Source organism: Ranitomeya imitator, chromosome 4, assembly GCF_032444005.1.
Source record: "Ranitomeya imitator isolate aRanImi1 chromosome 4, aRanImi1.pri, whole genome shotgun sequence".
NCBI lineage: Eukaryota > Metazoa > Chordata > Amphibia > Anura > Dendrobatidae > Ranitomeya > Ranitomeya imitator.
Window position 1 is genome coordinate 691,821,050 of NC_091285.1, and position 21,188 is coordinate 691,842,237.

General features: G+C 45.5%; 1 protein-coding gene across 1 annotated transcript in view; it reads left to right on the forward strand.

The window, feature by feature from the left end:
* LOC138674735 (uncharacterized) overlaps nt 1-21,188 on the forward strand; it is an 81,072-nt gene that overhangs the window by 375 nt on the left and 59,509 nt on the right. Inside the window, exon 2 of the mRNA XM_069762551.1 lies at nt 3,147-3,221. Within this exon, the coding sequence (XP_069618652.1) occupies nt 3,147-3,221 (75 nt within the window). The remainder of the gene's footprint in view (nt 1-3,146; nt 3,222-21,188) is intronic.

A 21,188-nucleotide genomic window follows, 5' to 3' on the forward strand; every position in this document is an offset into this window, starting at 1 on the left:
GCCACTAGTCTTGGGCATGGGTGGTCTTGTCGAAAATTTATGTAAATACGTTGACAGCTTATTGAAAAATTTGGTGCTTAATTTACCCTCGTACCTACGAGATACTTCCGACTTACTTCGTAAAATTGATGGGTTACCCATCGATGAAGATATGCTTTTAATGACGTGTGACATAAGAGTCTCTATATACAAACATTAGACACCAGGATGGCTTGCATGCCATGTCTTTCTTTCTCCAAATGAGTAATTTGGATGGTGATCATAGCAATTTCATCTAGAAATTGTTGGAATTTATTCATCATAATTTTTTTTACATTCAATGACTCCGTCTACCTGCAGCTCCAGGGAACAGCTATGGGGGCAGCTTGTGCCCCCTCTTATGTCAACTTGTTCCTGGTGCTGTTGGAGCAGGAGCTTGTCATGACAGATACACACCAACCAATGGAACGTGTAGTACTTTGTACACGATTCATTGATAATGTGTGTCTCATTTGGAAGGGTACCCCCCCATACTTGAAAAAATTCTTTGGTGACCTAAACAAAAATGATCTGAATATCCACTTGACTTATAAAAACTTCAAAATAATTTCTATGTCAGCAAACCCCCCTAAACCTCCGATTACCCACCCCCGTTCTGCCGATCCCCACATCCTCGTTGTTGTGGGATTATAAAAAAAATATTTTTTTTTACAATTTATTTTTTTTTTATAATTATTTGCAGTTAGGGTTACGCTTGTTAGGATTAGGCAGTAAAAAAAACACTAGTGTTAAATTAGGGTAAATTTTTTGTTAGGCAGGCAAATAAATAAATGGCACGCAGAACAATTAGTGTGAAGCAAGCATACAGCCTTGCTTTGTTCCGACAGTTAAACACAAACTGCCTCTGAAGAGCAGTTTTCAGGCAGTGACGACAACTCTTCCTCCACAGGATCCACAGCCCGATGCTAGCGGAGTCGGTCGTCATTGCTGAACTTTCAGAGGCAGGACCAAGTACCACCGCAGTCCCCCTACCGCAGTGGTATCATGTCAGTTCATTTTCCCCTCAAATATCTCCTTTTCCTGCAGCCCCTGGAAAAAAATTAGATGTTACCAATTATACCCCCATTGATTTTTTCCAAAATTTTGTTAGCCCAGAAGTCCTACAATCGATTGCCCACCAAACAAACTTATATGCCCCGACGATATATCTCCCAAAACCCAACTGCCTTTCACTCCCGTTCCTGGTTCCCCACAAATGTTCCCGAAATAAAAAAAAATGGGCGTTACCCTGAATATGGGATTGGTAAAAAAAACACTCGGCTCCAACTGGGCAACAAAATTTGTCCACTGCACCCCTGTATTTGCAGCCGTCATGTCCCGAGTCCGATACGAAGCCCTAATGAGATTCCTCCACTTCAGTGATAATTCCCAAGCCCCCCCCCAATAACTGACCCCCAACTATGATCGGCTAAACAAATTGAGACCCCCAATTTCCCTCCTACAACATTAATTTCTAAATTCCTATACCCCAGAGCAAAATGTGGCAGTCAACGAGTCCTTGATGAGCTACAAAGGCCGTCCTGTCGTTCCGCCAATTTATCCCCTCCAAGCGAGCCAAAAACGGCTTCAAACTATGTAAAATATGTGAGGGCACATCAGGGTACACTTCCACCTTCCTAATCTATGAAGGTAGGGACCGCCAAATCTACCTCCCAAACTGCCCCAAGACAATTGGCATCCCAGGCAAAATTGTCTGGGAGCTAATTATAACGCCTTTTCTCCATCAAGGGTACGTGTAGAGTGAAAACTATTACATCAGCATCCCCTATACAAATCCTTCCATGCTGCAAATACAGGGACCTGTGGAACAGTCAGGAAAAACCGAGTGGGGTTTACGTCACAGTTGGTGTCCAGACGTCTGGAGAAGGGGGCGTCATTCTCACTCGCAGGTGAGAATGACAGGGAGGACATCTACATGCTGACCACACTGTGACGGTCAGAGACAGGGGCGCCCTCAGGGACAAACAGAAACCAATCTGCCTCACAGATTACAACAAATTTATGGGTGGCATTGAACTGTCAGACCAGGTTCTGCAACCATAGCTGATGAAGCGGAAGACCAGGGCCTGGCACAAAAGGGTAGCAATCTACCTCATCCAGATTGCTACCTATAACAGTTTCATACTGTAGAAAAAATCCCAAGGACCGCTCACTTTCCTTTAGTTCCAGGAGAAACTGTTGAGGATCTCATATTAAAGTCAATGGCACAGGGGGAAGCCTTAGATTCTGAGGATGTCCAGAGACTTGCATTTCCTTGCCCTCTCGTCACTCTTACCCAAAAGTATCCCCAAAAAAGATGCCGAGTTTGTAGGAAGCATGGTAAACGGAGTGATTCCCGGTACTATTGCCCCACATGCTCATCTCAACCAGGCATTTGTATCTCCCACTATTTTGAGACCTACCACACCTCTTACAAATTATTAGGGGCTTTTTTTCAACAATTTATATTTTCTGCTTAGTGGGCTCCAGTAGAGTAACTTTTACGAAACAAGTAATGAAGAGAATATTTTCATCAGTAGATTCCATTTTACCTCATTTCACAATTCCAGGACTTGATCAATCCCATACCAAACCACTATTCCGACAAATTCTCATCCACGTACCCACGTCGGTACGCTCCAGAGTGTGGACCCCCACACTGCGTTTTCCAGTTGACAGCCATTCTAATCAGCTGGAAAACGCAGCACTTAAAAAAAAACGCAGCACAAAAAAATATGCACAGTGGGCACATAGTACAGAGAGGAGAGTGTAAGGCTGTAACGTGTAGATTGCTCTGCAGTCTTTGTGGATTACAATAGTTAAATGGAGTTAATTCATTTTCCCTATGAAGGGTTAACTTCTGTGGCTCCTCAGTCAGATGAGCTGCTGCTGGGTTTGTCAGGTGACCAGTACTTTGCTGGGCATCTCGGACCTTTCCCGGCGCCTGTGCACTGCAGTACTTCGCTCTGCCCTCAACAGGGCAGAGAATTACACCTGCGCAGGAAGCAAAGAGGTCATTTTATGAAGATGGGATGTGCCGGATCCGGACCGCGACGCCCATTGGACTGGACCGCACCGGACCTCCCCCACAGGTAAGTATAATCTAACTTGTTTTTCTTATCTTTCAGGTTACATCGGGGGCTTATCTACAGCATTACAGAATGCTGTAGAAAAGCCCTCGAAGCTTATATACGAAAAAGTAGGTGACAGATTCCCTTTAAGGGTGAAGACACCTGAAACGCGTTGATGTGGGTCATGTAAATTTGTATAGCTGAATGTGTATGTCCTCCATCACAGTTAGTGGAGCTGGAGACTCTTTATTTTGCATTTCACAAGCCTTGACAAGATGTTTTCGGGCTCCTAGCATTCTCAAGATGCAATCACAGTGAGCTGGATTTTATTTCTTCACTATTGCTACTTGTCGGGAATTGGATTTCTTATATTGTTGACCAGCAACATGGATCATACACAAATCCACCTTATGAGAAATACCAAAGGGATAAAGTATTGAACACGCTTACTGAAATTTATTTAATACTTTATACAGAAGCCTTTGTTGGTGATGAAGCTTCAAGATACCTTTTTTATGGAAAAGCTAGTAGCAGACATTTCTCAGATCTGATTTTGGCCCATTTTGCCACACATTCTTTACTTTCTGAAAGGGAGGAGGCGTTTTGCCACCGCTTGGCAAGCTTACTTCCGGGACATACCCAGTCCATAAAGCTGCAAGGCAGGGCCAACATTCAAATTGTTATGGACGCCTCCACACTACCCAACAATCTGAAGGTGGTTTGTTTTTGGAGAGGTGGCAGCTTTTCTCAGAGAACAGAAATTGCCCATGGTGACAGAAGAAGGGCAGACACCACCACCACATTATGGGGACACAACATTCACTCCACAGACAGAAAATTAAAACACAAAATGATGGAATCACATATTTATTTTACTCGCTTTGCTTTTAGCGCCTTTAATTCCACAGCGCTTTACAGGCATCAGGTGTTTTGTTCTATTTCCAGCAGTAATAAAGGCGATTTAGTGTAAATAAACCTCAAAATGATGTTAAGAGAAAAATACAAGTAAAGGATATAAGAATATGGATAATCATGTGACTAACAAATAAACCTCAAAATGATGTTAGAGAAAAATACAACTCATCCTCAAAAGGATATAGAAGAATAAGGATAATCATGTGACTAAGAAAAAAGTATTTTAAACCTTAAAATATTTCAAAATAAAGATCCAGAGTTGAGTGATCAGTAATATGTGATGAATCTGAGCAGCTCATGTTAGATACTACGCTATGCATAGTGAAATCCTAGTGCCATTCAGAGCTTGTAGGTGCCACATTACACATTCTGGGGTTTACTGGACTTTTGGATTGTTGGCCGTTCATTGAAAAAAAAAAAAAAGGACAGATTATGACAGTAACAAAACCGGTAAAATATAGATGAAGATGACTGAATGTGTGAAGTCTAAAAAAAATGCTAAAATATCTATTACACCAAGTGCAGTTACAATCCATTAAAAATTGGTAAAATAAATTTCTGCCAGAAATGATAAAGATGCCTTGCAAAAATGTAAAGAACTGTTGAATAAACCTAATACGATGCTATATAAATCACTGCCCGCGCAGTACATCAAGACCAACAACTGTGCAAGGACAGCTTGTATTTATCATTTAACAGGAACCTGTTAGATCAAATAAAGCTATCAGGGATAACCAGCGGGTTAATAGAATTAGTTACCCGGCCGAAGTACCGAAAGTGCGGCTCCGCCGAATAAAAGAAGGCGCAGATACGGCTACATCACTGTCCTAAACACTGAGCGGCAGCTGGCTACGCACTAATACAATGCTTTAAACCCATATCTGCATGGTTATGTTAAATGTTTTTAGCAACCCTTCGTGGTTGTAAATAAAGAGAAAAATAAATTTGAAGTATTTCATAAATAGCATAAATATAAAGCTTTATGTGCTGCCATATCCGAACAGGAAAAAATGAAAAGTAAGAAGTGAAAGTGCAATAAAACTCTGCAATGTAATTGGGTCAGGAAGGGGGGAGTGGGAAATGGGCCAGTCATTAACTGGTTAATGGTGTATATTTATTTTAAAGAGGGAGTCACTCCAATCTAACGACTCCACAGCCCTGATTTTAGGCCTCATTCAGACTTCAGTGATTTTCTCTTGAGTTTTATCAGTGATTTTTTTTTATATTAGTTTGCTGGGGTGGTAATTTTTTACCATCAAAGTTCGTCCGAGTTTAATTAGTTGTTCTCGGATAAGTGTTTTTTTTTATCAGTAAATGAAAAACACTGCACTCAGATGACATCCAGGTGCTGACAGACTTTTTCCTCGACCCATAAACTTGCATTGCTGATTTAGATTAGACACTCTGATAAATATCGGACAGGTCTCCGCGATTTTGCACTGACCTCCAGGGCAGACACGTGAATAGCCCCGTTCACTATTATAGGATAGTCGTACGAGAAAACCTGACGTGTGAACGAGGCCTTAGGTGTAAGTAGTAATGCCCAAGTGCCTGCTTATATACATGCAAGGTACATATATATATATATACACAGGGAGTATGTAAATGGGACTGCTGCTGTGGACACTGGACGCTTAGTCTCATGACACAAGTGTTAGGAGTCGAGTTTCCTCTGCTGCACAGGGGGAATCTCGATCCGTGTCTGCTGCGGTCTCCCATTCAGCATCGGCCGCAGTGGGGTCTGCTCAGCGGAGACGTCGCTCCCAGCGTCTCGCTGAGGCTGATTCTGTGCATAGGGTCACTACTGCCTTTTCTGGCTTTCCTATGGTACCCTGCACTGATCTGCGGCGAGCGGGTCTCTCTGGGACTAAGTCCTTATTTGCACACACTGGAGGTCGAGGGTCACATGTTCGGTCACATGTTCAGGTATTGCAGCGCATCCCATTGGTCCTCCAGGAAGGTCCTGAAAGGGCAAAACTTCGGTAGCAGCTTCCTGTGCTGCAACTATATAAACTGCGCATGACCGCACGGCCATGCGCTAGTATCGTCTCTTGTTATATGCTTTGCGCCAATGTGGTCATGTGTTTGGATGTGTTCAGGGACCCGGCTGAAATAAGCCCCTAGAATGCTGGCACCTCCGGCGAGGAGATTGTGTATATGTGTGTTCAGGTACCCGGCTGAAATAAGCCCCTAGAATGCTGGCTCCTCCGGCGAGGAGATTGTGTATATGTGTGTTCAGGGACCCGGCTGAAATAAGCCCCTAGAATGCTGGCACCTCCAGCGAGGAGATTGTGTATATGTGTGTTCAGGGACCCAGCTGAAATAAGCCCCTAGAATGCTGGCTCCTCCGGCGAGGAGATTGTGTATATGTGTGTTCAGGGACCTGGCTGAAATAAGCCCCTAGAATGCTGGCTCCTCCGGCGAGGAGATTGTGTATATGTGTGTTCAGGGACCCGGCTGAAATAAGCCCCTAGAATGCTGGCACCTCCGGCGAGGAGATTGTGTATATGTGTGTTCAGGGACCCGGCTGAAATAAGCCCCCAGAATGCTGGCACCTCCGGCGAGGAGATTGTGTATATGTGTGTTCAGGGACCCGGCTGAAATAAGCCCCCAGAATGCTGGCACCTCCGGCGAGGAGATTGTGTATATGTGTGTTCAGGGACCCGGCTGAAATAAGCCCCTAGAATGCTGGCACCTCCGGCGAGGAGATTGTGTATATGTGTTCAGGGACCCGGCTGAAATAAGCCCCTAGAATGCTGGTTCCTCCGGCGAGGAGATTGTGTATATGTGTGTTCAGGGACCCGGCTGAAATAAGCCCCTAGAATGCTGGCTCCTCCGGCGAGGAGATTGTGTATATATGTGTTCAGGGACCCGGCTGAAATAAGCCCCTAGAATGCGGGCTCCTCCCGCGAGGAGATTGTGTATATGTGTGTTCAGGGACCCGGCTGAAATAAGCCCCTAGAATGCTGGCACCTCCGGCGAGGAGATTGTGTATATGTGTGTTCAGGGACCCGGCTGAAATAAGCCCCTAGAATGCTGGCTCCTCCGGCGAGGAGATTGTGTATATGTGTGTTCAGGGACCCGGCTGAAATAAGCCCCTAGAATGCTGGCTCCTCCGGCGAGGAGATTGTGTATATGTGTGTTCAGGGACCTGGCTGAAATAAGCCCCTAGAATGCTGGCACCTCCGGCGAGGAGATTGTGTATATGTGTGTTCAGGGACCCGGCTGAAATAAGCCCCTAGAATGCTGGTTCCTCCGGCGAGGAGATTGTGTATATGTGTGTTCAGGGACCCGGCTGAAATAAGCCCCTAGAATGCTGGCTCCTCCGGCGAGGAGATTGTGTATATGTGTGTTCAGGGACCCGGCTGAAATAAGCCCCTAGAATGCTGGCACCTCCGGCGAGGAGATTGTGTGTGCATGCATGACCACTCACTGCTCACATCTGGGTAGTTGGCCTGTGCCTCTGTGAAAGTCTAACAGGGCACAGAGCTTTCCTCTCGCGGTTACTCTGTGAAGCTAACAGAGTTGGTATATACCGCCATATAGAGCCGCCATTATTTAGCAGCAGGTACTTTCCTGCACGGTGGATCCCGGGTTGCGAACGCACCAATTCCATTTAATAAACAATATATTTGGTGTGTTCCGCCAACCCTAACAACAAGTGCGCTTCACAGATATATTTCTTCCCTTTTTATATTAGTTCTTCGGATCTTGGCGACGTCAAAATGCGCGTCAGTTATTTTTTTTTTCCTCTTTGCGTCTTAAAATGTGGATTTTCCCTGCAGTCGCTATATGCCGTTTTGATTTTGATTTACGGCGCTGTAAGATCGTTTCTTCTGCCTCGTTTGTTTCTTAGTTCAATCTTATTTACACTGACTGTGACTATCAGATCCCTTATGGAGCTCTGCGTGGCCTTTTCTCTCCTCCCAACTGTAAACTTATTATTGTGGTTTTATCATTTTTCTACTGTTGCAATTTTTTTTTTAAACAAATTTACACATAACTCGCAGATTTTTCCATCTTTTGCCCTCAGTCGCCTCCTTTGCTCTTGGAGGATTCTGTATTATTTACTCAATATTTTAGTGTTTGGTCACTTTTGTGCCATCATTTGCTGTCGCTTTTTCTCCGCTCTGCGGCATTTTTGCCCCTCATCTCAGCAGTTTCCTCATTTATATCAGCACATGTGCTATTTGTTAAGGGAACTTTTTTCTTCTAGTGACATTCTGCGCTTTTCTGCCATTGTGGCCTCCTGCACTAACACAACAGATTTCCTGACAGTTCAGCGTCTGTATAATAGTTCTCAGACACAGCTCTGACTGACTTTCTTCACAGGAACCATCATGTGAGGTAATTTTACCTCACGGAATCACTAAATCCCTAGACCATATTCCCGCTGACACCATTTACAGCAGGCAGTGCTCTCTGCTATCTAACTACCATAGCTTCCCTGTGTAATGGCGTCACAGACAAGTTTCCTGCCCTCACACAGATCACACAACCTCCTCTCCACATCGCACGTGTCATTAAAATGGCGCCGTCAGCTTCACATCGCTCCTTTTATAGAGCAGTGGACAGAGCGTCATCGCAGAGATCTCCAGCGCCACCTGGTGGTGGGAGGACGGATCGCTGGATAATATACACAGTGTGCTATAGGACCTTCCGTGACGTCATGCCCATGTGACCAGGCTCGTAGGTGGCTGCTGGTACCTGGTGCTATAGGACCTTCCGTGACGTCATGCCCATGTGACCAGGCTCGTAGGTGGCTGCTGGTACCTGGTGCTATAGGACCTTCCGTGACGTCACGCCCATGTGAGTATATACTGCGCGCTCCTTCCTGGTGTCAGGCTCCTCCTCCTCCAGCTGTGAAGTCTTGTGTGCAGGAACATTGTATAAATAAAGTTGTGTGAGCGCTGGAGCCGGACTTCATAGTGTGTGTGGATGCAGCAGAGCTGAGTTTGCTGTTTGGCACCTGTACGAGTGACGGAGTGGTTGTAGCAGAGCGGAGTTTGCCGTGTTGCGGAGCGGAGTTTGCCAGGTAGCGGAGCCGAGTTTGCCGTGTAGCGGAGCCGAGTTTGCCATGTAGCGGAGCCGAGTTTGCCAGGTAGCAGAGCCGAGTTTGTCATGCAGCGGAGCAGAGTTTGTCATGCAGGAGAGTTCAGTTTGCCGTGTAGCGGAGCCGAGTTTGCCAGGTAGCAGAGCCGAGTTGGCCAGGTAGCAGAGCCGAGTTTGCCATGTAGCGGAGCCGAGTTTGCCATGTAGCGGAGCCGAGTTTGCCATGTAGCGGAGCCGAGTTTGCCATGTAGCGGAGCCGAGTTTGCCAGGTAGCAGAGCCGAGTTTGTCATGCAGCGGAGCAGAGTTTGTCATGCAGGAGAGTTCAGTTTGCCAGGTAGCAGAGCCGAGTTTGCCAGGTAGCAGAGCCGAGTTTGCCAGGTAGCAGAGCCGAGTTTGCCAGGTAGCAGAGCTGAGTTTGCCAGGTAGCGGAGCTGAGTTTGCCAGGTAGCAGAGCTGAGTTTGTCATGCAGCAGAGCCGAGTTTGCCAGGTAGCAGAGCTGAGTTTGTCATGCAGCAGAGTTCAGTTTGCCAGGTAGCGGAGCCGAGTTTGCCAGGTAGCAGAGCCGAGTTTGCCAGGTAGCAGAGCTGAGTTTGCCAGGTAGCGGAGCTGAGTTTGCCAGGTAGCGGAGGTGAGTTTGCCAGGTAGCAGAGCCGAGTTTGCCAGGTAGCAGAGCCGAGTTTGCCAGGTAGCGGAGCTGAGTTTGCCAGGTAGCAGAGCCGAGTTTGCCAGGTAGCGGAGCCGAGTTTGTCATGCAGCAGAGCCGAGTTTGTCATGCAGCAGAGTTCAGTTTGTCATGCAGCGGAGCCGAGTTTGCCGTGTAGCGGAGCGGAGTTTGCTGTGTAGCGGAGCGGAGTTTGTCATGCAGCATAGTTCAGTTTGTCATGCAGCGGAGCCGAGTTTGCCAGGTAGCAGAGCCGAGTTTGCCAGGCAGCAGAGCCGAGTTTGCCAGGTAGCAGAGCTGAGTTTGTCATGCAGCAGAGTTCAGTTTGTCATGCAGCGTAGCAGAGTTTGCCGTGCAGCGGAGCCGAGTTTGCCGTGCAGCAGTCACATGATCATTAGACTTATGAGGCTGTGGGGGATAATAAAGTAATAAAGCGTTTTACAATGGGGAAAAGGTTTGAATCGTTTTTTTTATTATTCCTTTTTTTTGGCATTTTTTGATATTCTTTGTTTTTTTATTTTTCCAGAGATGTGGCGATTTATTTTATTTTAGCATTTTTTTACAGAGTCATTTCCAGGTTCATACAATTATTGATTATTTTTATTATCTTTTCCTGGACGGATTTATCGCAGTGGTCAGAGATTTTGTCATACCCTTTTGTATATTTTTTTCTTATATTTCACTGTATTTCATTGTCCCGTTAGGGGTCGTGACCCCTTGATCTTCTGATCGCTTGTTCTGTGCACAGCAGCGCTAATAGCAAATATCACCGTCTCCTATGATCCAGATTAACAGCTGCATCATTTTCCGCTTAAAAATGTCACAAAATGTAAAAAAAAAAAAAAAAATACAGGCATCATTCATAAAATCACTTCTGGGGGGGGGGGGACTGGAAAACATTCGCTCAAAAATATTGCAACTTGTTAAAATATCACAATTGATGAATCAAACAAAAACATTTGAAAACCCCAAAAGTCGACCACAACTGCGACCGTCAAAGAAAAATCATGAGGACACGTAGAGTCAAGGCCGAAAGTGTTGGCAGCCGTGAAACTGCTCCAGAACATGACGTTTTTCTTCCAGAACATTGCTGCAGGTGCACACATTTTCTTTCTTTTCTGTGTATTGGAACCAGGGCCGGCTCCAGGTTTTCATGGGCCCCGGGGAGAGAGTCTCAGTGGGTCCCTTTAACACAATTTATGAGTCACAGATAAGAAATCTAGGGATAGTACAATGCCAAAGATTTCACTTCTGACATTACATGAGCGATCTCTATTGTACATTCTACAATAGGCCAGAAACCGGACAGTATAGTCCTCCATGCAGTATAATGATCCCCATATATTCCTCCATGCAGTATAATGAGCCCCATATATTGCCCCATACAGAATAATGAGCCCCATATATTGCCCCATACAGTATAATGATCCCCATATATTCCTCCATACAGAATAATGAGCCCCATATATTGCTCCATACAGTACAATGCGCCCCATATATTTCCTCCATGCAGTATAATGCGCCCCATATATTGCTCCATACAGTACAATGCGCCCCATATATTTCCTCCATACAGTATAATGAGCCCCATATATTGCTCCATACAGAATAATGAGCCCCATATATTCCTCCATGCAGTATAATGAGCCCCATATAGTGCTCCATACAGAATAATGAGCCCCATATATTGCCCCATACAGAATAATGAGCCCCATATATTCCTCCATACAGAATAATGAGCCCCATATATTGCTCCATACAGAATAATGAGCCCCATATATTGCTCCATACAGTATAATGAGCCCCATATATTGCTCCATACAGAATAATGAGCCCCATATATTGCTCCATACAGTATAATGAGCCCCATATATTGCTCCATACAGAATAATGAGCCCCATATATTGCCCCATACAGAATAATGAGCCCCATATATTGCCCCCATACAGAATAATGAGCCCCATATATTCCTCCATACAGAATAATGAGCCCCATATATTGCTCCATACAGAATAATGAGCCCCATATATTCCTCCATGCAGTATAATGAGCTCCATATAGTGCTCCATACAGAATAATGAGCCCCATATATTGCCCCATACAGAATAATGAGCCCCATATATTCCTCCATACAGAATAATGAGCCCCATATATTGCTCCATACAGAATAATGAGCCCCATATATTGCTCCATACAGTATAATGAGCCCCATATATTGCTCCATACAGAATAATGAGCCCCATATATTGCTCCATACAGTATAATGAGCCCCATATATTGCTCCATACAGAATAATGAGCCCCATATATTGCCCCATACAGAATAATGAGCCCCATATATTGCCCCCATACAGAATAATGAGCCCCATATATTCCTCCATACAGAATAATGCGCCCCATATATTGCTCCATACAGAATAATGAGCCCCATATATTGCCCCATACAGAATAATGAGCCCCATATATTGCCCCCATACAGAATAATGAGCCCCATATATTCCTCCATACAGAATAATAACCCCCATATATTCCTCCATACAGAATAATGAGCCCCATATATTGCTCCATACAGAATAATGAGCCCCATATATTGCTCCATACAGTATAATAAGCCCCATATATTGCCCCATACAGAATAATGCGCCCCATATATTGCTCCATACAGAATAATGAGCCCCATATATTGCTCCATACAGAATAATGAGCCCCATATATTGCTCCATACAGTATTCTAGCGAAATTTCTTCCGGATAACCCTGCAATTACGTTCAGGCGAGCGAAAAATCTTAGGGATAGGCTAACCAGGAGCCATTATGTTGGGCAGATGGTGCCAACTTTTTTGGACGCTGCGAGGTTGGGTGGTGGATGTGCTCCGTGCGGGAGGTGTGTCGCATGCCCTAATGTTGATAAATGTGATTATTTTTCCAATTTTAATAGGTCTAAACATTTCTCCATTAGACAACGAATCACATGTGTCTCCCGGTACGTGATCTATTATGCCACTTGTCCGTGTGGTTTGATCTATGTAGGGCTAACCACACGGCAGCTTAAGGGCCGTATCCGGGAGCACGTATTGGGTATTGTTGCGGCAGTTTCCTGTGCGGACGCATCCACCCTCAAAACCATTCCTCGACATTTTCGTGATTTTCATAACTGTAATGAAAGGCTCCTTAGGGTTAGAGGCATTGATCTTCTTCAAATCAATATAAGAGGGGGAAGCCTCTCTAAGCGTCTCGCGCAGCTTGAGTCCAAGTGGATTTGGACACTTGGTACCGTCCACCCACAAGGACTGAATGAGCATATCTCATTTGCTCCTTTCTTGTAATGATATACCTCCGTCCTCCTATATATATACGCCAGCCAACTGTATACACCTTGTTTTTAGAGTTTTATATATGTCTTAACTTGTTGCTTTTTTGTTTTAGGTAGGTGTTCTTGTTCTCTGTCATATCTGTGATCATTGGGGATATCTGGAACGCTATGTTCATTGGTCGAGTTTGGTCTCTACTATCAATGTCCACCTTCATATATGAACATTTCTACGGTCCATCTCTGGCTATATGTTTACATATATGTATTATGTTTTTAGTTTTTGCATTTTTTGAGTCTTTTGCATGCTTATTACTTTATTTTTGTTTGTATTTATATTTCTTTGAGGTTATGTTCTTATATGTTATATGTTATTTGTGTTTTTTGCTGCGGCCGGACTTCTGCATAGTGTACAGCTGTATAGTTTAGGCTCTGCGCATATCATGATATTATTGCAGGATTTTATGTCCCTGCTCATGTGCGGAAAGTATTTTTTTCTGTGCGGCCGCAATATGTCTTGTAATTGCTCCTTGTTACTATTTTACTGTTTCATGTATGCGTTCCCTGCCCTTATATGTGCCCTCACACAAAATGGCGTCCAGGAGTTGTCCCTGCTTGTGCGCATCTGTGCGGCATGTCCTCCGTGACGTCTGCTGCCATGTGGTGCCGGATCACGTGGGCCCGCGTGTTTCCGGTTCCGGATGGCGGCGGTGTCTTGGTTGGCAGTGTACGCGGCAGGTGTGCATGCGCGGGTAACTGCTTCCGGCGCCATGTTTTGTATAAAAACCGCTATTGACATCTACCCTCTACTACCCTGAGGAAGGAGCCGCTGTAGCGCTCCGAAACGCGCGTCGGGGTGGGCTCTGGTTCCCCCCTTGCTGTCACACTACCAGGTAATCTTTGGGAGTACATATGGCCATGTCTTCTATGTAGGTGGATATTTATATGGGGACAACTGTGGACATATGGGGCGTTTGTGCCCATCTGCATTAGCAGTTTATTGTTATACATGTCCATTGCTGTTTCCTTGCTATTGTTCGTTAATTCACACTTGGCTCGTGTTCCCATCTATATTTAGTATTACTAAACTATTTTATTACTAGCAATATCCTGGGTGTGTCTTTATTTATGGGGGGCACCATGTAGCCCTTTTTGTGTATTGCGGTGCTACTTTTGGTTGGTTTTGACTAGCCCCATTTGTATTGAATGTACTAGTTCTGGTATAGTTTTTTTATGTAAAGATATTTAATAAAGATTTACATTTTATACCTTATGGGACATATTGACTGTGTTCTTTCTGTGGTCTTGTAGGATTCCTGTTATACAGTTGTCCCTGTTATTTTGGTCCTTATATACACACATAACACATCACACCTTGTGGGTATTATTAGTTACTGGTATTTATTTTGTCTGTATGTGACCTATGTGTGTAATATGTGTACTACAATTCCTTTATACATACATATTCTAGAATACCAGATGCGTTAATACAGGCCACGCACTATATATAACACAGCCCACTTACTATATAACACAGCCCACACAGTATATAGCAGCCACGCAGTATATAACACAGGCCACGCAGTATATAACTCAGGGCACATAGTATATAGCACAGCCCAAGCAATATATAACTGCGCCGCCCTCTGCCTGAACAGTCAGTGTGGAGAGACAGGACGCTGAGGAGCAGCGACGAGAGGTGAGTATGTGATATTTTGTTTTTATTGCCTCAGCAGCAGCATTACATGTGGCACAATGCTGTATGGAGCGTCTATGGGGCCATAAAGAACTGCATGGAGCATTACATGGTGCATCTATGGGGCCATAACTGCATGGAGCATTATATGGGCCATCTATGGGGCCATAACTGCATGGAGCATTATATAGAGCATCTATGGGGCCATAACTGCATGGAGCAATATATGGGGCATTATATGGGGCCATAAAGAACTGCATGGAGCATTATATGGGGCATCTATGGGGCCATAAAGAACTGCATGGAGCATTATATGGGGCATTTATGGGGCCATAACTGCATGGAGCATTATATGGGACATCTATGGGGCCATAAAGAACTGCATGGAGCATTATATGGGGCATTTATGGGGCCATAACTGCATGGAGCATTATACTACGTGACTGGGCAAAATACTATGTGACTGGACAATATACTTCGTGGACATGCAATGTACTGCGTGGGCTGCGCAATGTACTGCGTGGGCTGTGCCATGTACTACGCCGGCTGCGCAATGTACTGCGTGGCTGCGCAATGTACTGCGTGGGCTGCGCAATGTACTGAGTGACTGCGCAATGTACTGCGTGGGCTGCGCAATGTACTGCGTGGCTGCGCAATCTACTGCGTGGCTGCGCAATGTACTGCGTGGGCTGCGCAAGGTGCTGCGTGGGCTGTGCCATGTACTACGCCGGCTGCGCAATGTACTGCGTGGCTGCGCAATGTACTGCGTGGGCTGCGCAATGTACTGCGTGGCTGCGCAATGTACTGCGTGGGCTGCGCAATGTACTGCGTGGCTGCGCAATCTACTGCGTGGCTGCGCAATGTACTGTGTGGGCTGCGCAAGGTGCTGCGCAATGTACTACGTGGGCTGCGCAATGTACTGCGTGGCTGTGCAATATACTGCGTGGGCTGTCACGGATATTCATTGGTCGCGGCCTCTGTCTGTCATGGAAATACAAGTCGCTGATTGGTCGCGGCAAAACAGCCACGACCAATCAGCGACGGGCACAGTCCGGAAGAAAATGGCCGCTCCTTACTCCCCGCAGTCGGCGCCCGCATACTCCTCTCCGGTCACCGCTAATACAGGGTTAATGCCGGTGGTAACGGACCGCGTTATGCCGCCGGTAACGCACTCCGTTACCGCCGCTATTAACCCTGTGTGTCCCCAACTTTTTACTATTGATGCTGCCCATGCGGCATCAATAGTAAAAAAAGTAATGTTAAAAATAATAAAAAAACAAAAAACCTGCTATACTCACCCTCCGTTGTCCGCCAAGCTGCTCGCGCCGGCCGCCATCTTCCGTTCCCGGCGATGCATTTTGAAATTACCCAGAAGACTTAGCGGTCTCGCGAGACTGCTAAGTCATCTGGGTAAATTCACAATGCATCCTGGGAGTGGAAGATGGCGGCAGCAGCGCACATCGGCACAGCGCCGTTGGATCCCAGGAGGCGGAGAGACGGGACGCTGAGGAACAGCGACGAGAGGAGAGTACGTGTTTTGTTTTTTTAATTGCAGCTGCAGCAGTAGCATTACATGTGGCACAATGCTGTATGGAGCATCTACGGGGCCATAACTGCATGGAGCATTATATGGGGCATCTATGGGGCCGTAACTGCATGGAGCATTATATGGAGCATCTATGGGGCCGTAACTGCATGGAGCATTATATGGGGCATCTATGGGGCCGTAACTGCATGGAACATTATATGGGGCATCTATGGGCCCATAACTACATGGAGCATTATATGGGGCATCTATGGGGCCGTAACTGCATGGGGCATTATATGGGACATCTACGGGGCCATAACTGCATGGAGCATTACAGGTCCTTCTCAAAAAATTAGCATATAGTGTTAAATTTCATTATTTACCATAATGTAATGATTACAATTAAACTTTCATATATTATAGATTAATTATCCACCAACTGAAATTTGTCAGGTCTTTTGTTGTTTTAATACTGATGATTTTGGCATACAACTCCTGATAACCCAAAAAACCTGTCTCAATAAATTAGCATATCAAGAAAAGGTTCTCTAAACGACCTATTACCCTAATCTTCTGAATCAACTAATTAACTCTAAACACATGCAAAAGATACCTGAGGCTTTTATAAACTCCCTGCCTGGTTCATTACTCAAAACCCCCATCATGGGTAAGACTAGCGACCTGACAGATGTCAAGAAGGCCATCATTGACACCCTCAAGCAAGAGGGTAAGACCCAGAAAGAAATTTCTTAACAAATAGGCTGTTCCCAGAGTGCTGTATCAAGGCACCTCAATGGTAAGTCTGTTGGAAGGAAACAATGTGGCAGAAAACGCTGTACAACGAGAAGAGGAGAACGGACCCTGAGGAGGATTGTGGAGAAGGACCGATTCCAGACCTTGGGGAACCTGAGGAAGCAGTGGACTGAGTCTGGTGTGGAAACATCCAGAGCCACCGTGCACAGGCGTGTGCAGGAAATGGGCTACAGGTGCCGCATTCCCCAGGTAAAGCCACTTTTGAGCTACAGAGAAGCAGCACTGGACTGTTGCTAAGTGGTCCCAAGTACTTTTTTCTGATGAAAGCAAATTTTGCATGTCATTCGGAAATCAAGGTGCCAGAGTCTGGAGGAAGACTGGGGAGAAGGAAATGCCAAAATGCCTGAAGTCCAGTGTCAAGTACCCACAGTCAGTGATGGTGTGGGGTGCCATGTCAGCTGCTGGTGTTGGTCCACTGTGTTTCATCAAGGGCAGGGTCACTGCAGCTAGCTATCAGGAGATTTTGGAGCACTTCATGCTTCCATCGGCTGAAATGCTTTATGGAGATGAAGATTTCATTTTTCAGCACGACCTGGCACCTGCTCACAGTGCCAAAACCACTGGTAAATGGTTTACTGACCATGGTATTACTGTGCTCAATTGGCCTGCCAACTCTCCTGACCTGAACCCCATAGAGAATCTGTGGGATATTGTGAAGAGAAAGTTGAGAGACGCAAGACCCAACACTCTGGATGAGCTTAAGGCCGCTATTGAAGCATCCTGGGCCTCCATAACATCTCAGCAGTGTCACAGGCTGATTGCCTCCATGCCACGCCGCATTGAAGCAGTCATTTCTGCCAAAGGATTCCCGACCAAGTATTGAGTGCATAACTGAACATTATTATTTGTTGGTTTTTTTGTTTGTTATTAAAAAACACTTTTATTTGATTGGATGGGTGAAATATGCTAATTTATTGAGACAGGTTTTTTGGGTTATCAGGAGTTGTATGCCAAAATCATCAGTATTAAAACAATAAAAGACCTGACAAATTTCAGTTGGTGGATAATGAATCTATAATATATGAAAGTTTAATTGTAATCATTACATTATGGTAAATAATTAAATTTAACACTATATGCTAATTTTTTGAGAAGGACCTGTATATGGGGCATCTACGGGGCCATAACTGCATGGAGCATTATATGGGGCATCTATGGGGCCATAACTACATGGGGCATTATATGGGGCATCTATGGGGCCGTAACTGCATGGGGCATTATATGGGGCATCTATGGGCCCATAACTACATGGAGCATTATATGGGGCATCTATGGGGCCGTAACTGCATGGGGCATTATATGGGGCATCTATGGGGCCATAACTGCATGGAGCATTATATGGGGCATCTATGGGGCCGTAACTACATGGAGCATTATATGGGGCATCTATGGGGCCATAACTGCATGGGGCATTATATGGGGCATCTATGGGCCCATAACTACATGGAGCATTATATGGGGCATCTATGGGGCCGTAACTGCATGGGGCATTATATGGGGCATCTATGGGGCCATAACTGCATGGAGCATTATATGGGGCCAGCCGACCTCGACCAATTAGCGACGGGCATTGTCCTCCACTGCTGTCAAGTGCCGCCATTGTGTTGTCTAAGGGTCTAATTGTCTGTCTGTCTCGGAAATCCCGCCTTACTGATTGGTCGAGGCCAGCCAGCCTCGACCAATCAGCGACGGGCACAGTCTGCCGTGAATTCTGGAATCATCATTGTCCTCCACTGCTGTCAAGTGCCGCCACATACACCTACGTGACCAATCAGTGATATTTGTGCGGGATTTAAACACCACTCACAGCGCAGCATACATACATACATACATGTCTAAGGGTCACTTCCGTCTATCTGTCCCGGATATTCATTGGTCGTGGCCTCTGTCATGGAAATCCAAGTCGCTGATTGGTCGTGGCAAAACGCCCATGACCATTGCCACGACCAATCACTGATGGCCATAGTCTGGCAGGGAAATGGCCGCTGCTTTACTGCCCTGCAGTCAGCACTGAGCGCTCACACAGGGTTAAGGCCAGCGTTAACAGACCGTGGTGTAACGCACTCCGTTAACGGAGCTATTAACCCTGTGTGACCAACTTTTTACTATTGATGCTGTGTATGCAGCATCAATAGTAAAAAGATCTAATGTTACTAATAATAATAATAATAAAAAGGTTATTCTCACCTTCCGACGTCGCGGCAGTGCAAGTGGCAGTTCCAGTGCCAAGGATGCTGTGCGAGAAGGACCTGCCATGACATCACGGTCATGTGACCTCGACGTCATCACAGGTCCTGCGCTCATACCAACCCTGGGACCGGAAGCTGCCACGTGCACCGCACACAGGCGCCAGGACTTCAAGGGGCCTTCGGAAGGTGAGTATATGTTTATTTTTTATTTTAAGTCTTTTTTAACCACGCATATAGTGCCCACATTGCTATATACTACATGGGCTGTGTAACATACTGCGTGGGCTCTGTTATATACTACATCTCTTTTCTATATACTATGTAGCTGGGCAATATGCAACGTGACTGTCCAATATACTACGTGCTCTGTGTTATATACTACGTAGCTGTGCAATATACTATGTGGCTGTGTCGGTTCTGTTATATACTACGTCGACTGTGCAATATACTACGTGGCTCTGTTATATACTATGTGGCTGTGCAATATACTATGTAGCTATGCAATATACTATGTGCCTCTACAATATACTACATGGCTATGTTATATACTACGTGGCTCTGCTATATACTACGTCGCTGACCAATATACTACATAGCTGTGCAATACACTACGTGACTGTGTTATGTACTACGTGGCTGTGCAATATACTACGTGGCTATGTTATATATTACGTGGCTCTGCTATATACTACGTGGCCTGTGCTATACACTACGTAGCTGTGCAATACACTACGTGGCTATGTTATATACTATGTGGCTGTGTTACATACTACGTACCTCTGTTATATACTACGTAGCTATGTAATATACTATGTCAGTTGTGTTATATACTACGTCACTGTGCAATATAGTACGTAGCCTGTGCTATATACTACCTACATATTCTAGAATACCCAATACGTTAGAATCAGCGACGGGCACAGTCCGGCCAAGAATTAGTCCCTCCCTACTTCCAACCAGTCAGTGCCCGGCGCCCGCTCCATACTCCCCTCCAGTCAGCGCTCACACAGGGTTAATGGCAGCGTTAACGGACCGCGTTATGCCATGGGTAACGCACTCCGTTAACGCTGCTATTAACCCTGTGTGACCAACTCTTTACTATTCATGCTGCCTATGCGGCATGAATAGTAAAAGGTTCTAATGTTAAAAATAATAAAAAACATAAAAAATCATTATATACTCACCGTCCGTTGGCCCCTGGATCGACAACAGGCCTTTCCCGCTCGCGACGCTCCGGTAACAGTTCCATGCTGCAATCTCGCAAGATGATGATGTAGCGGTATCGCGAGACCGCTACGACATCATCTCGCGAGACCGCAATGCACTCTTGGGACCGGAGCGCACGAGCAGCGTCGGTTAAGGCCTTGCTTGGATCCGAAAGGTGAGTATATAACTATTTTTTATTTTCTTTCTTTCTTTTTTTTTTTTTTAGCAGGGATATGATGCCCACATTGCTATATACTACGTGGGCTGGGCAATATACTACATGACCTGGGCAATATACTACATGGGCTGGGCAATGTACTACGTGGGCTGGGCAATATACTACGTGGGCTGGGCAATATACTACGTGGGCTGTGCTATATACTACATGAGCTGGGCAATATACTACGTGGGCTGGGCAATATACTACGTGGGCTGGGCAATATACTACATGGGCTGGGCAATATACTACATGGGCTGTTCTATATACTACATGAGCTGGGCAATATACTACATGGGCTGGGCAATATTCTACATGAGCTGGGCAATATACTACATGAGCTGGGCAATATACTACGTGACTGGGCAATATTCTACATGAGCTGGGCAATATACTACATGAGCTGGGCAATATACTAAATGAGCTGCGCAATATACTAGGTGGACTGCGCAATGTACTACGTGGGCTGCGCAATATACAACGTGGGCTGCGCAATATACTACGTGGACTGC